The 17099-nt window shown below is 51.4% G+C and overlaps 2 protein-coding genes across 2 annotated transcripts in view; one reads left to right on the top strand and one right to left on the bottom strand.

Annotated features, from left to right (window-relative positions):
* The window catches only part of Mmrn2 (multimerin 2), a 22602-nt gene extending 17226 nt beyond the window's left edge, over positions 1 to 5376 (bottom strand). Inside the window, exon 1 of the mRNA XM_031362122.1 lies at positions 5069 to 5376. Within this exon, the coding sequence (XP_031217982.1) occupies positions 5069 to 5232 (164 nt within the window). The 5' untranslated portion in view covers positions 5233 to 5376. The remainder of the gene's footprint in view (positions 1 to 5068) is intronic.
* Positions 5377 to 6146: 770 nt separating this feature from the next.
* Sncg (synuclein gamma) lies at positions 6147 to 10564 on the top strand. The gene is made up of 5 exons (XM_031361430.1): positions 6147 to 6385; positions 7155 to 7196; positions 7441 to 7568; positions 9928 to 9987; positions 10281 to 10564. Exons 1-5 carry the CDS (start codon positions 6265 to 6267, stop codon positions 10299 to 10301), a joined length of 372 nt encoding a protein of 123 aa, XP_031217290.1. The 5' UTR covers positions 6147 to 6264; the 3' UTR covers positions 10302 to 10564.
* The last annotated feature ends 6535 nt before the right edge of the window (positions 10565 to 17099 follow it).

The following is a 17099-nucleotide window of genomic DNA, read 5'->3' as shown; positions in this document are numbered from 1 at the left end:
AAAAAAAGAAGAAGAAGAAAAGAAAAGGAAGAAAGAGAAAAAGAAATGAAGAAAGGAAAGGAAAAGAAAGGGAAGAGATATGTGGTGGTACTGACCTGTAATCCTGGCATTTGGTAGGGCACAGGAGGCAAGGCAGGAGATTCAGTAGTTCAAAGTCATCCTCAGCTAAAGTAGGATGTTTGAAGCTAGCCTGAGCTATCAGAGACCCTGTGTCAAAAGAAAACTAATCATAGGAATGCTGGCCAGTATATGGAGTTGGGAGGGAGGGAAGGAAAGAGGGAGGGAGGTGTCTTTGAGATGCAGTATTGGTGAGGATGAAAATTGTGGATATAGAAGCCCCTGCTGCTCATGTCCATCCATGCCTATAACCCCCAGTGCTTGGGAGGCAGGAAGTAGAAGGATCAGAAGTTTGAAGCCAAAATGGACTATATAGGGAGTTCAAGGTCAGCTCTGGATAATATGGAGACCCTGTCTCAAAAACAAACAGGGGCTGGAGATGTGTTTCAGTGGTTAAGAGTGCCATTCCAGAGGACCCAGGTTCAATTCCCAGCACCTAAGTGGTGGTTCCACAACTATCAGTAACTCCAGTTCCAGGGAATTCAACACCCTCTTCTGGCCTCCTCAGGATCCAGGCACACACATGGTAAACAGCAAACATGCAATCAAAACACCCACACGCACAACATTCTTTTGTTTAAATTTTAAAAATCTCATCTTTTTAGGTATCAGAAAATATTTTGTGTGTATTTATGGGGTACAATATCATTTTTTATTTATTTTTAATTAACAAAATGTATATAGAAAGTAAAGGAAATAGTTAAACCCTAAAACTAAAACAAAATATATAATTCCAGATGATCCAGCTATAGCACTCCAGGGTGTATATTGAAAGGGATCTCCACCAGCAAACAGAGATGTCTGCACATCGTGTTTAATGGGCAATTTTTATAACAGTTGAGGTATGGAGTTAGAGTAGATATCTACCAACTGATAAATGAATAAAGAAAAAGAAATATACACACACCCATACATACATACATACATACATACAAACTCACACATATAAAATATATATTCAGTCATACATAAGATTGGAGTAATGGCATCTACAGGAAAATTAATGGAACTAGAGATCATCCTATTAAAGGAAATAAGCCATACTCAGAAAAACAAATCTCTCATATATACAACCTAGATCTAAAAACAACAAAAAAAAGGGTCTCAAGGTCTAAGAGGAAGATAGCAGGAAGAGGGAGAACAGGAGAGGGCAACAGGGTGTGAATAGGATCAAACACATAGGATGAATTATACAAATGTCGTGATGCGGGGCTAGGGAGGTGACCCATTGGCAAAGTACAAGAGCTTGAGTCTGCATTGTCAGCACACATGAAAAAGCCAGGCATGGTAGTATGCACTTGTGTCCCCAGCATTGGGGAGGCAGAGACAAGAGGTTTGTAGGCTCACCAGTGTAGCTGACATCAGTGAGCTCTGGGCTCAATGAGAGACCCTGCCCCCCCCCTCTCTCTCTCACACACACACACACACAGAGACAGAGACAGAGAGAGAGAGACAGACAGACAGACAGACAGGCAGAGACACACACAGAGAGAGACAGAGACAGAGAGACAGGGAGAGACAGAGACACAGAGACAGAGAAGATCAGAGAGATAGAGAGACAGGGAGAATGTCAGGGACCAGTGAATGCCCTGGGATGCACAAGGCTGATATCATACTCCGACAATAAGGAATTATCTAGTCCAGAATGCTTCAGAACAAGTCTAAACAAGCCCCACACCTTGGAGCTTGTTAAAGAGCCCAGGAGGCCTGGTGTGCCTGAAGTGCCTGACCTGGTCCAGCCTGCTAGGGGTTATGGGACTTTCCAGCTCTCCCTCCTACACTGAAAGCCATGCTGCCCACCCTTCCTGCCCAGGAACTTTCTCTTCTGAGCTGCCACACTGCTGTTGGCTCTTCCCTTCCTTGGCAGCTCCCTGCTTGGCATAGCACAGGCAGGCAGTCTCGAAGTCCTGGGAAAATTCCTAACCTTTGCTTTGGTTTCCTCCAGCTCTTGGCAGCTCCTGGTAGGCCCACGGCACATGGGCCTCAGGCTTGACATGCTCAAGTGCCCCATTGTTCTCACTGCCCTGCCTCAGGCCTGCTCCTTCTTTTGCACCCTTCTATGAGGAGACCTGCCAGCTGTGCTGAGGATCAGGTACCAGTCAAGAGTGAGGTAGGGTCTGTCCCCAACCCTGTGTGGTACGCACAGGAGGAGATGTTAACCCTGAGTGGAGCTGGGAAACCTGAAACTCTCCTCCCCTTTCCTTCCTGGACTCTGGTGACCTTGAGTCAGGCCCTCCTCCCACTCCTGGAAATGTGCAGAAGCCAAATCCCTGGAGACACAGAAAGGGGTTGTGGGGAAGGCTGATGGAGCCTGTTGCAGGGAGGGGCTGGTGCTTTCTGCATAATGGATGTGCTTGGGCTGTGAAGATGCCTTTGTAAGAGCATCTTTGCTAGCCAAGGAGCCCGTCTCTTCAGGTTCTTCTAGGCTGGAGGCTGTCCTGTCTGGCAGCCATGTTTTCTGAGGCCTGCATGCAGCTGTCAGTGTGACAACCCGTGGAAACGCTCCTCCCTGAACCAGGAGTGGTAGAGTGGTGTTGTATCTCCGCAGGGAAGCCCAAAGCCCTTCCAACAGGCAGCTTGGGTCTGGGACTCCCTGACTGTAAGCTTAGAGGACTCAGCACTAGCCTGTGGGGCTCTTCCCTGCTTACACCCAGAACCCTGTGTTCAGGAGAGAAAATGGGTCCAAGAGTATGTGTTGGCTCCACTCGGCTGCTGTGTGTCCTCTGGCGGTGTGCTGAACAGCTCTGGACCTTGGAGCTAGCAGCTACAATAGTCCCTAGTGCTCCTTCCATTAGGAGGAGCCTGCTACTGGGAGTAACACTCTTAAAATCCCACCCTACATGGGAGTGGGTCAGGACAGAGAACTCCAGGCTCCAACTATGAGATCCGAGGCCCCGAATGGAATCAAAGTGGAAGACGGCCCACCTCTGCAGGTTCAGCATGGCCTCTACCATAGACCCAGCCTCTGTAGAGCAGCCGACTTGGGTCTGAGGAGCCCACCCAGGTGCTGGAAAGGAGCAAGGTACTCCTTGCTAGTTCCCCAGTCCTGCCTCTGCAGGATCCCCACTGGCTTGGGAAACAGCTAACTATGTCCCTCTTCTGCCTTGGAACCTGGTAACCTGGCACACAGGGTGTGGAGGCTCCAAGTTGTTTCAGTGTTCCTCCAAAAGCTCTTATCCCCATGAGTCCAGAGCTTGCCTGGTCCCTGACCTATGGAATTGGAGGGCCAAATAGAGAGCAGGAGGCCTGGCTCTAGCAGCAGAGATTTTATGACTGATGCCAATGCTGCGTCCCTCCTAGCCCTGCTGATGGAGTAGTGGAACACAGCGCCTGAGTCCCTTCACAACCCCCTTCCCCTCCTGCCCAAGGACCCGAGTAGCACTTCCGCCTCCTGTCACAGGAATATGGGAAGCAATCAGCCCAGGAAGCTACTGTGTTTCCTTCCTTTCCCACCAGGCTCTCTAGATACTTCAATAACTTGGACAGTGGGGTCCAAGTTTCTTGGGATATGAAAAGGAAACGCCGGTAGGCAGGAGTCCTCGCTTGAGTCACCTGGGTATTCCTGAGCCCAGTTCATTATACACAAACCCCTCTAGTCCCTAGAGTCTGGCACAACTCCATCTAGGGAAAGATGGAGGGTCCTCTAATCTCAGGGGCTAAAGGAACAAGCAGACCCTCTCCACACACAGGAAGAATGAAGAACAAAGACCAGAGCACCTCCCTTCTGGCCCCTCAAGTTCTTCCATCTTTCCTTTGCAGACTGGGACCTGCTTCTGGTGGCTCTAGGAAAGAGAGAGTTGGTCCCAGGTCCTGAAGTCAGAGGTTTATGGTAGGATTGTCTGCCCCCATGAATAGTCACCTGTGTTTGTGAGCCTGTGGTAGAACTAGGGATGGACAGGACACTCCTTTCTCCCTACACCACCAGACCCACCCCTTCTTCACGAAACAACACATGCTTCCTCTCACGATGCAGCTTCTCTGTGGCCAAGCATGCTTTCCAGAAAGCACCTAACAGATATTCCCCTAAAAGTGTCAGAAGTAGATGGAAACCTGGTCCAGTAGATTTGTCTGAGAACTCTATTACAGTCCCTTTTCTACGTAGTGGGGAGGCTGGGCAGGGGAGGAGGAAGTTGGCTATTTACCCTACAGATCCGACAGTTTCTCTGAGAGCTAGGTTATGAAAGCAAAGGTCCAGCTCTCTGTGCAAATTACTCAAGCACTGTGAGCCTCAGGCTCCTCCAATGTGAATAAGGCTGCTGGGGGGCGGGGGGAATGAATGGAGATAATATTTGAAAAGCAGAGACCCAGAGACTAGGAAGTGGCATCTGTGCACTGCCTTGGACATGTTGAGACATGAGACTCCAAACCCTGAGGGACAGACCCAGAGTCCTGGCACCTCTAAGCACAAAGGGGATATTGGAAAACCTTGTCTGGGGTCTCACCGCACCCGGTCCATGCTTCGTGAGGAGGCTTCGTGACATTGCTCTAGGATTCCCTGCCTCCATGAACCCTGGGGACTGAGGAACCCTTGCTCTGTTTAGTAATCTTGGCCTGGTACTCTGGGCACTTAGATCCAAATGTCTTCCCTGTAAGAGGCTGTCCCCTAGGGCTTAGGCCGGGCCAGCCTTTCTATGGCTCAGGGTTTCAGAGCTGAGCTCCTTCGAAGAGCAGGAACCACAGCCTCATCACCTGGAAGCATCTAGAACACCCGACCCTCTGAGTCCCATGGTGGTAGCGGGAGCTGCTTTACTTGTTGCAGCCCCACCCGAAGCCCCTGCTATAGATCAAGCAGGGATCACCCTGACATTCTCAGCCTGGGCCCTGGAGTACCAGATCCAAGAAACTAGCATTCTTTAGCTACAGAGATAGCCACACATCAGACCATTCCTCAGATGTGTATCGGGGGCTCAGTATCATCTCCTGACCTCTGCCAAGGGCAGGATTTCCTTACCGTCTGATGGGGTCTCTGCTGGTATCCTCAGCCCCTATTCTCCAGCCTTCAGGCACCCTGGGCCTATTGAGCTCGGAGAACCTGGTACCGGGATCCTGCGTCCAGGACCCCAGCGGTCCCCAGCTTAGGTATATCCCAAGACCCAGAAGCAGTGTCGGGATCATGGCGAGGGACTTGTTAGGCTGGCTCGGCCTTACAAAGTGATTCCCAAATTTGCTGGTGATGTGGTCTTCAAGCGAAATGTCAGAAAGAAAAGAAAACACGAGGACAACAAAGGGAGGAAGTGGCCTGGTCCAGCCCACCCGGCAAGTCTCATCCGTCCCCGCCCCTTCCAGCCTGGCCCCCTCGGAGGCCTCCAACCACTTGGGTCAATTCCTGTGTCCTGAGGGCACTTGAATCAGGGACACAAGGGATTTGGTAGACACGCAAAGGTGGCCTTATCAAACCCATTTCTATAGGGCTCTTTGTCCTGGGCCTGGAGGAGATCTGGTGCCACCGTACTGTTGGGCAGGAAGTAGGGAGCAGGCACATCACACCTGCTCAGCACCTTTCCACACTGGTCTATGGGAACTAGCAGGTGGGTGGGAGCTCAGAGAAGGAAAGGGACTGTGCTAGAATCATACAGCATGCAGCCCAGTCTAGGGCATGGGGGAAGCTTCATGTGTTTGTGGCCTTAGCTTTCCAACGAGTTTGACTGGAGCTCCAGGCTCAACAGCATCCAGGATACAGTGGGGAGCTGGACAACCAGAGCAGGTTGGTCATTCACTGAATAGACCCTGACCCCCCTCCCCAGCCTGGGACACTGAGGCATCAGCCAAAGCACTTTTCTTCTGCATACAAGAGCCAGGGCACGAGACCACCAGGGCTTTCCAAGGATGAATGAGGTGCAATGATAGATTAGGGTATGTCCAGCCCCCTACACGCTCTCCCTCCCCGGGGGACAACAAGAGTCAGCAGGGCAGAACTGAGCCAGTCGAGGCCCGGCCCTGCTCTCTGGTGTCCCCGTGGGGCATGCCTTCCCTCCAGCCCGCCCTCCCTGCCCCCACCCTGCCCCGGGCTGGCTGAGCTCCAGCCAGCAGCCACAGCATCAATATTTCATCCGCGCCAATAAGAGGCAGCGGCAGCAGAGACAGCGGCTGCGGCAGCACTCTCTGGTCCTTAGCTTGCAGCAGCCAGGTCCCATCCTTGCAACCACCATGGACGTCTTCAAGAAAGGCTTCTCCATTGCCAAAGAAGGCGTTGTGGGTGCTGTGGAGAAGACCAAGCAAGGAGTGACGGAGGCAGCTGAGAAGACCAAGGAGGGGGTTATGTATGTGGGTGAGTGTGGTAGGTGGGGCGGGGCAGGGCGGGGCGGAGGGGGTCCCTAATGGAGGGTCGAATCCCGATGCCTTCCCTCTGAATATTCCCCCCCAGCTTCTGGAGAGCATTGTGAGATGAAATTCTGATTATTGAGGCAGGGACACACACCCTGGAGGATATGGTAGTATCTAATTGTCTTTGAGACCCTGGGGGAAGGGACTCTGAGTGGGACAGGATCGGAGTGCCACACCTATGTGTGTGTGCACTCAAAAGAATGCACACACATGTCTGGGGTCTCCTAACCTGGAGACCCTGAAGTAATGATCTGCTCAGGTGAAACTCACTTTCTCCAATGAGAGTTGCTGCAGCGGAGCCAGGCTACATGACCCCACCTGGCTTATAGGGAAAGGGTAGGCTGTGAACACTTCCACAGCTCTTTGAAAATTACATTAAATACTTTACATATAAGATGTATCCCCAAAGAGAGGATAGGGGTAGCTAAGCCTGTGACTCAGCTTTCTCTGCCCTATTCAGCTGCTGCTTCTGAGGCCCGGGCCACGCCCATGCAAGGGCCATAGCCCCATTAGTAACCTTACCTCAGGCCTGGTCTATTTTGTTCCCTCTTCCTGTCCTGTCTCCTTCCCGTCTGTCCTCTGTCCTTCAGATGTAGCAGGAAATGGCCTTTTGAAGGGGCTGCTGTCCCCAGACGGCATCCTAATCCTCTCCTGGCCCCACATTGTGTCCAGCTGTTTGTCCTGACTGCTTGGACACCTCTTTCCTCCAACAGGCACCAAAACCAAGGAGAACGTGGTACAAAGTGTAACTTCAGGTAAGGTAACCCAGAACTGGGGACCCCATGAATCCTGCCCTACCGGAGTCCTAAGCCCTAGGTGACCCAAGCCACTACATGTCCTGAAGATAGACCACCACATCATTCCTGCCCTGCAGTCAGACAAAGGGATTGAAGTAACTAGGAGTCGGGCGTCCGAGCGCTGGGAAGGGGCTGTTCTCCTCAGCTTGGGTAGGCAGCAGTGGAGGGGGCCAGGGCTGAGTCCAACCAGAATCCTCTGCAGTGGCTGAGAAGACCAAGGAGCAGGCCAATGCCGTGAGTGAAGCTGTGGTCAGCAGCGTCAACACAGTGGCCACCAAGACGGTGGAGGAGGCAGAGAACATCGTGGTCACCACCGGGGTGGTACGCAAGGTAAGCCTGGCTCATGCCCTTTCCCTAGGCTCCCCAGCAACCGGAGACAAGTCTGCCCTGGTGAACACACGGGTAAATAGTATTCGACGTTGCTTAACTTTACAGGCAGTACCCACTGTGTGCGGGGGCGACTTGGTATCTTTATATCCATTCATATCTGGAATCCTCGTCCCTCTCCAAGAGTGGGGATGTGGGATTCATTGTATGCACAAGCAAAGTGACATGCAGACCATGGCCAGCCCATCCCTTTGGCATGCAGAAAAATAAATTTAAATTTTAAATTTATTTATTTAATAAATAAATAAAAGGCAGTGCATGGTGACGGGCTAAAGCTGCCAAGCCACCACCAGAGCTACCTGTTATCCTTTATCCATCCTCCCTCATCCCAGACTCTGGCTGCCACCTCCCAAGGAAGCAGCGATGGCGACACTGCCCACTTGTGGTAGGCAAGTGGCAGGGCTCCGACTCCACCCTCTGCTGAGGTCTTTGTGTGTGAGCATGTGTGTTGTATGTGCATTATAGGTAGCGTGGAGATGTGTGTGGACGCATATGCATGGAATGCATGTGTGAATGGATGCGTATCTGTATGTATGTATGTGGCAGGCATCGGATAAAACAGGGGCATCAGGCTCTCTGGGGATAGATGTCAAATGTAGGAGCTGTCTCAGCACTTGCCAAAGAATAAGCTCTGCTTTAAGCCTTTTACACTTGCTGACCCATTTAATGGGGCCCCAAACTCCACCAAACAGGATGCAGAAAGGAAGGGCCTAGAGAGATTAGGTGACATAATGCACCACGGTCACGTGGATGTTCTCTGCGAGCATGTAGGTTCGGTGAGTGGCTAGCTTCTGGGCTATACCTTTCAAAGACTTGAGTATGGATTGTGCAGGGATGGGGATTCCAAAATGGAGTTTGGGGAAGAACCCGATTCCAAAGACTTGTTATCTTTGGCCACACACACACTACAACAGGCAACCCCAATGGTGGAGCCCCAGGCTTCCACACAGCCAATGCCACAGAAGTCTACTGTAAGGAGCAGGGGAAAGGGGAGGGGCCACCCACCCCAAACACCTACTTCCAAGGCCAGCACAGGGTTTCCTGTCACTGGAGTTTGCAGGTACACCTCTGCAGGCTGTGTGAGTGTGGGAAGATCCTCTCCCAAATGAGGATCTGAAATGGCACATCTCTTGGGGGTGTGGGAGGAGGCAGAGAAATGATACCTGGATGCGATTCTGCCAGGCACATGGTGAGTGCCTGTGATGGTCTGAATATGCTTGGCCTAGGGGGTGGCACTATTAGGAGGTGTGGCCTTTTGGAGTGGGTGTGGCCTTGTTGGAGTGAGTGTGTCACTGTAGGCCTGGGCTTTAAGACCCTTGCCTGAGCTGCCTGGAAGCCAGCCTTCAGATGAAGATGTAGAACGCTCAGCTCCTCCTGCTCCATGCCTGCCTGGATGCTGCCATGCTCCCACCTTAATAATGGACTGAACCTCTGAACCTTTAAGCCAGCCCCAATTAAATGTTGTCCTTATAAGAGGTGCCTTGGTCATGGTGTCTGTTCTCAGTAGTAAAACCCTAATTAAGACAGCACCTGTCATCATCATTACCACTGTTCCCAGCACAGTGGCCATCCCAGGAAGCCTACTCCCAAGCCACTAGCAAGAAGGATCCTGGGAGCAAGTTCAGGCTACTCTTGCTAACCTGGAAGATGCTACTGAGCCCTTGGAACCGTGCCAAGGGACGGCCATTTTCTGTTGACACATGAACTAGTTCTGACATCATACCCTACCCTGAGGTATCACAGATAAGTTCTGAGAACAGACTCAAGACTGACCGTCAGTCTAGCTCCAAACCCACTGCTGTCGTGGCTATGAAGCAAATGCTGTGGTGACGGGGAGATGGAAGACAGGCCTGAGCCAAGAGTCCATCCAGGAGGCCGGCAGAGTGACCCACACTCCTGAGGACATGAGAGGGATCTGGAGTCCTGACATTTTGAACTCTGAAGCCATGGACTAGTATCTAGGCCCTGACCCCTGTCCTCAAGGTCTCTGTGAACAGTGATGGCATACTGCTCATACAGCCTGAGGAAGGGGTTCATGTGAGTGATTCAAGGGTCTCTCCTTACTCCACACCCTCCAGGCTTCTCACTTAAGGAGCCTAAGTCTATAAGGGGACCATGACTTGGGATCTGCTTGTGAAAGATACCTGGGTTGCAGGGGATCTGGCACCTCCAGAGCCTCTAACACAGAAAGATGAGGTAGGGCCTCTGTTCATCTCTGAGACCTGGCAGGGGAGGCCCTGCAATGGCAGCTGAGGGCCAGTGTCTCTTCGCATAGCATTGTATTTCCTTTGCTCCCCTGTAGGAGGACTTGGAACCCCCTGCACAGGACCAGGAGGCCAAAGAGCAAGAGGAGGATGAAGAGGTAAGAGGGGTTTCCCAGGGTGCACCAGAAAGTTCTGCCATAGAGAACCGAGCCATGGAGCCCCTGCTTTCATTTCTGGGTCCCCAGACCTTCCACAGCTTCCCACAGGGATGTGGGTAGGGCAGTCAGGGGCCCCTGAGTCCCTGATCGCTCCATGAGTGACCATTTCCAGATGGTCAAGGAGAGCTGTGAGCCTGGAAATGGGTGCAAGTCACTTTTCCTCTCTTCTTACTTTCCTTCCTCCCTCCCTCCTGCCCTCCCCCCTCCTCTTCCTGCCCTCTCTTTTCTGCCAGGCCAAGAGTGGAGGAGACTAGAAGGTTGTCAGTCAACCACAGAGGCTCAACAGGCGGACACCCCTCTACCTTGGACCCTGTCTCAACCTGGTACACTGAGTGCCCTGCCTAGAGTCCCCTGCAGGTCCCTAACCCAGTGCCACAAGTCCACGCACGCTACTGCCAGCGCCAGCGCCCCCTGCTGGCTCCTTTAACCTATGGTCCTGTGATCACCAATCAGATGCTGCTGTGAATTTTTGGTTTTTTTTGTTAGTGATTCCAAATAAAACCTGAGTCCCACTCCATCCGTGCTTCTTCTTTGTGCTATGCCGTCCCTCATGAAGCCCTCTGGACATCCCCAGGGAAAAGACATCAAGGATCAGCATTTGATGGGCCAGGTACACTTCAAGACAGAGCAAGTTCTTCTGGAACCTACGCCTTCAGGAGCATGGTTTCCCTTAAAGCCCCTCTATCTTTAGCAGTAGTCTAACGTCCTTTCTCTAGGCTCCCCTAGACAACAGGCAGTCGACACTGTCCACGGACGTGTAGTGGGTAGACAGTAGAGTGGATCCCACTGCCTACCTGGTTCATTGTGTCTGAGGAACCTCAGGTGGGCAGAAGGTGAGAATGTCTGTGTAATTTCGGCTTGTGGGTTACGGGGACCAGGGCACCTTACGCCTCCCCTGGAACCAATAGTAAAGCCTTCAACCACAGGGAGAACAGGACAGCAGGGCAGCCTGAGGCACCTTCTGTGGCCTCTGGCATCCTCAGATGGGGGGTGGGGGGGGGTCCTTTCCCCTCTAGCCCAGGAGACTATGGGACATCATGAACAAAAGAAAATGGTGTTGACATATTTGGGACTGGGACCATAGTTTAAGTGGCAGAATGCTTATCTACCAAGCATGAGGCCATAGGTTCAAACCTCAATGCTGCAGATGAATAAATAAATCAGCTAGTATGTACCATAGTAAGCCTTAGAAAGGAATTAAGGGACTGACTGAGCTTAAACAACATGCCCAAGAGCACAGAGCTGAGCAACCTTGGGACTATGCACAGGCGAGATGACCTTGTTCCAGAACCACCTGATTCCATGCTCAGCTATGGTATCCGTGGTGCCAGTTCACGCCTCCAAATTTTCAAAACAGCCCAGGCACCCAGCCTGACTGACATGAGGCTGTTTCATGTTGGAATCTTCCTTAGGGGTCTCACCTTTGTATTGGATGCTCAGTTTGGGTTCAGAACTCTGAAGTGACTTGTCCAGGCCTCCAGTCTGGTGCCAGTGCCAGTGCCAGAGCCAGAGCCAGAGCTTGAGTCCACAGTGGTCTGAGACATTTATCTCCCACCCAGTCTGTGCAATAGGGAGCAAAGGTCAAGGAAAGCCTGGTCAACCTGCCCCTGAGCTCCTGTATCCAGAAGGGTGAGTCACAGGCTTCCACTGCTGTGGAGGAAAGAAAGAACTGAGGGTCACTGGTCCCATGGATAGGAGGAAGGAGGCTTGGGCCAGTCAGCGTGCTCCTAATCATACCTCCTCCCACAACACAAGATTTCAAGAAGGTGTGCCCACCCAGGAAGTGTGCCTACCTGAGAGGTGTGCCCACCTGGGAGCTCTCTGGGGTAGAGGACAGGCAGCAGACCTGGACCCATTAAGTCTTGTACCTCTCAATGCCTTTGCAGAGGTCTCTGCTTCCCAAAACCCCTCTTCTGGACTCAAATGATAAACATCAAGGTCAGCCTGCTCCAGGAAGACTGTTCCCCACCTACAGGTACCTGCTATGCTCCCAACCTTTAGCCCCAGTTACAAGCTCTAGGCTAACCTCTGGAAAAAGAGAGGTCATGCTCTGGCCTTAGGCCTGTTCTTACTCGAGGAGCCCCACTTCCTGGCTCCTCCTGCAGGTCCTCTGATATGCTGGGCCATAACTTTGGGAAAATAAACCTTCCAACCTCAGCTGCTTTTAATTAACTTCTGTTACGTAAATAGTATTTGGGGGGTGGGTTACCCCCACCTTAGGTCATTCAGTTCCCAAATAAAAGACATAAAACCTTTATGTTTAGAATAAGCCTTAGAGTATTAGAGCTGGGCAGGTATCAACCCTCTATGCTATTTTATCTACCTCCCTGTCAATAGCCCGAAGATTCACTTGCCATGTTTTGCTTGGACGGATCTTATTCCAATAGGCAGGACCCCCAGGGTTACATGCTCGCGATCCATATACTCCATGGTGATGTCTTCCTTCTTCTTCCTCTCTCTTCTCCCCTCCCCCCACCCGCAACCCCTAGCCAGGTAACTGAAAACTCACTTACCCCTATCTATTGCCCAATCACAGACTTGAGCCTTTTATTCACCAATTAATTTGGGGAGCAAGGTTACATAGCATCACTTGGTATACGTGAGGATCTCCTCATTGTGGGTAACCAGATCTTGGGGCACGAAATTTAGCATCTGAATACAAGTAGCACCAGACCAACCTCCTACAAGACCCACTGATGTGTTGGAGCGGCAGGTCTCGTCAGAAAATACCACACTAGGCCCAAACAGTTCCATGTGTAAGAGGTTTAATTGAGAGGGAGTGGGGGTAGTGGTGCGGAAAGAGAGGAGAGAGAGAGAGAGAGCAAGATGGAGGAATGTTCCCGTGTATATATATGGGTTGTGATATAGCAGCCACAGGTAAAGGTGGGAGGTGAGCCGAATGGATTCTGGGAATATGGTGGCTGTTGCCCTGGCAACAGGTCTGTGGACCCGCCCATGCGTCACCACAGGGTCTGGATGTCGTGATGCTAACACCCACCCTTCACAGATGCTGGAACCTAATCTCCAGTTCTCTGAAAGAACAGCACATGTTCTGCTGAGCCATCTCTCCAGCTTCCCCATCTTGAAATGTAACTTTTATTTATTTATTTATTTATTCATTTATTTTTGTGACGGGGTTTCACTGTGTAGCTCTGGCTGTCCTGGGCTTGCTATGTAAACAAGGCCGACCTTGAATTCACAGAGATCCGACAGATCCTGTCTCCTGAGTGCTGGGATTAGAGGCATGGACCACTATATTTATGGTTTATTTTTATTATTATTTTTTGATACGCGATCCCATATATCCCAGACTGGTCTCAGACTTACCACGTAGCTGAAGTGCTGCGTGTACCTGACCCTCCTGCGTCTACTGCCAAGATCACCCTAGTACACTGCACAGCAGTACACTGCCACGCACAGCTGCTTTTAGGTGTTTTGGGTTTGCTCTTCTGAGACAGATTCTCACTCAGTTGTCCAGGCTGGCCTCCAACTTCCAGTGATCCATCCTGCCCTCGATTCCCAAGGGCTGGCATTACAGATAGGAACCAAGCTGGGCTTTGTCGATTGACTTTAAAAATCACTAACGTGGGGCAGGTAAGCTGGCTCGGTGGATAGAGAGCTTGCTGCTAAGATTAATGACTTGAGTTCAATCCCTGGAACTACATGACAGAGGAGAGAGCCGATTCCTGCAAGTATTCCAACTTCCACATTCACACTGTAGTGCACATGCACACACATGTGCGCGATCACACATACATGTGCACACACACACACACACTCACAAATAAATAACAAATAGTGTTTAAATTTTTCTTTTAAACTACTATGTTTGGGGCCAGGTGAGGGGGAAAACTCTACTCACTGCTCTCAGGAGACAGATGCAAGAGACTCATAAGTTCAGGGCCAGACTGGGTTACAGAGAGGCCTTGTCCTGAAAAGAGAAAGTGAATTAAATAAATCACTAAATGGGACTGAGCAACATAACAGACCTCTACCTGCTTTCTGCACATGGCACCTCGGCCACACAGCTTACAATAATGACAGTCATCTGGGAATCTGAAGGCCACTTTCACTGAACAAACTTTACTGGGCTTGTCAAAGTATCTTAAGGGTAACTGACAAGTGTGTTCCCTTTGTCACCTTGACCTTTAGGGCATGCTTTGACTGTGCAGATAGGTATGTTAGTCAATTAAGTAATGTTTGTTTAGGACTAGCATCAAAGACTGGCTTACCAAACTCGAGAATCCCTCTCTTCCCCCTTGGGATCAGTGACTTCTCAGGGCTGCTGGGCCACTGGAGAGATACCTGCAAGTGTCCAGTTGCCCAACCTTTCCTTACCAAAGTCCCAATTCTTTTCCTTTTGTCTGAGAACAAAAAAGCTTGAGTTAGCAGAGTTTCACTCCAGGGCCTAAACGTGTACACACACACACACACACACACACACACACACACATATACAACATGCAAATGCTCAATAAAAATACTCTTGCTAAGTATCTATTAGTATCAACTTCAGCCTTGAGAGCTCCCAGGATGATCAGGAGGAATCTCCAAGGCAGAGGAGGAAGGAGCCACATCCACTGGGTGAGTAGTCTCCTGGACCCTCATCCAGCCCTTCTGTATTCCTTAGTTGCCTTTCCCATTCTAGTTAGGGTCTCCACCTTCCCCATGAGGAATCCCCAAGGTCCTGCATGTGTCTCCACTCCTCCATCCCTCACAGCTGTTTTCTCCCTATTTTCCCCAAACCCCAGTTAATCTGTCTGCTGACCTGCTCCTGCCCCATCCCTCTGCTGGGTGAGCTGGCTCTGGCTTACTTAAAAAAAATCCAAATTGGCCGGGTGGTAGTGGCACACGCCTTTAATCCCAGCACTTGGGAGGCAGAGGCAGGTGGATTTCTGAGTTCGAGGCCAGCCTGGTCTACAGAGTGAGTTCCAGGACAGCCAAGGCTAGAAACCCTGTCTTGAACACCACCACCACCCCCCAAAATCCAAATAAGGCACAACAGTCGGCAGGATTGACCCTCTACTGATGTCCTCAACAATTCAGAACTCCTCCAAGCTATGGCAGCAAGAACACAAAAGACAAGGTGCAGCAAGAAGACGATGCCCAGGGTGCCAGTGAGTGGTGCCCTACCTAGGCGGCGGCAGCAGCACCTTCCTGGAGCACACTGACTGGAGTGGCAGGTCTCTGCAGTGTGAAATCCTTTGACGTAGTCTCCCTGAGATGAAGGAGTCATGGGACAATGCTTTGTTGCTGAAGCCTATCCGAGGAGCCAAGCAGGGAACGGGTCCTACACCAGGCTAAGGTAGAGGTTCACTGAGATGGACCTCTGCCAGCTGAAAGACCTCCACCTGCTGGGTCTCCCAGCACATGGCAGATGGGACCAAGAGGTTCCCAGAACCCAGTGGAATTTTTTGTTTTTAACCTCCTCTGGATGGTGGGGGTAGGGTGGGGTGGAGCAACAGCTGTTTATTACTCTGAAGTGCCACCTGTCAGGCAAGTCTCAGCCTTAGTTTCTTACATCTAACTCCCTATTACAAACAGGTAAGGAAACAAGCCAGGAAGGAGGGGCCCAGAGCTATAGATTACTAAGTGTCCGTTCAAGCAAGACTCATGAAGAGTGCCTCATTCGATACACATTCCAAGCAAACTCATTGTCTGAGTGGCTCAAGGCAAGAGACTTCATGTCAGTGCCTTAGGGCTAAGGACACTATCTTTTTGTTCCAAGAAGAGAAAAGGATAACCCCATCCCAGAGGTCGTACAAAAAAGTCTAGTGGTGTTAGGGTGAAGAAGAGGGGGTGCATACTCCTCACAGGCTCAGTGTTAGCCTCTTTTTGCCATCAGTGACTTTCAGAATGTGGGCTTTGGGGGGAGCAGACCCTAATGAGATTAACTCTGCACAGCTATGGGTCCTCAGGGCATTGCCTTTACTACATCCCGCTTCCATTCCCAGGAGTGGATAAACGGCCCCAGGGACCCAGGGACCCAGGGACCAGGCTGCTAACCAGGATCTGACAAGACTTTGCCTATCTTCAGCCATCAGCAGCGAGGAGACTGGGAACTTCTCTCCAGTCTGGGAACGGCTGATCTTGGCCCGGAGCTCTGTTCAGCTGCTGTCTCGTTGATGTGGCTTTAATTAAAGCTACTATTATACTTTTGGGTTCACTTCAGTGATTCCACCAAGCAGGGGCCAGCTCTTTGGCGCCATTAGGGGCGGGTTTCCCGTCCTCTCCGCCTCCTACTGCTCATTAGCTCCCCAATTCAAAGCTTCCCTTCTCCGGGAAGCAGGCTGCGCCTACAATGGGAATAATCTGCCCTCTGATCCTCTGGGGACTCCTCTCTGAAGCTGAAGGAGTGCTCCTGGAGGCTTGGGAAAGGGGAGCATGCGCTTGGGGGTGGAGGGGGCCCTCAGGCGACAGGAGGCAGTGCAGGCTCCAGAACCGCAGGAGCTGCGTACCCGGCCACACCCTGCGGTGACTCACCAGAAGAGCAGTCCCTCAAGGAAGAAGCCCGAGTGCGGGAAACCTGTGCCAGAGGCCTCGGAGTGCAGCGCCCGTGAGGCTGTGTGCTTGTGCAATCTCCCTTAAGCTCGCTCCCTTTTCTTCTCAAGTCAACTATAAACTTCTGGTTCAAAACAAAGCTGGACATTTTCGTGCTACAAATCCCAGATGAAGTAGGGATACTGCAAAGCCAGGCCCCACCCAACACCCAGCACGTGTCCACGCACGGGACCTCAACCCCGGGTGCGCCCTGCTGCTGGGTGACTCACAGATGCCACAGGGCGAGGCTACTCCTAGGCAACCATTCATCAGAGACACATCCGGGGAGATCTCTATCCACCTCCCTTCCCATCACTAGGCCTTTTTGAAATTATTGGTGCCGCCCGATTAGCACCTTTCCCCGATTGGCCCATAAAAGGTTTACCACTTCAGTTTAAAAAATAGGGACCACGCCCTTCCCAGTTCCTCCGAGATTAAAAACAGCCTACTTTGTAAACTGGCCCCAGGCTGGCCCTGAAGGCCTTCCTCAGCCGGCCAGCTGGGGGCAGTGT

Source organism: Mastomys coucha, unplaced genomic scaffold (assembly GCF_008632895.1).
Source record: "Mastomys coucha isolate ucsf_1 unplaced genomic scaffold, UCSF_Mcou_1 pScaffold9, whole genome shotgun sequence".
NCBI lineage: Eukaryota > Metazoa > Chordata > Mammalia > Rodentia > Muridae > Mastomys > Mastomys coucha.
This window is presented reverse-complemented; position numbering and strand designations above follow the sequence as displayed.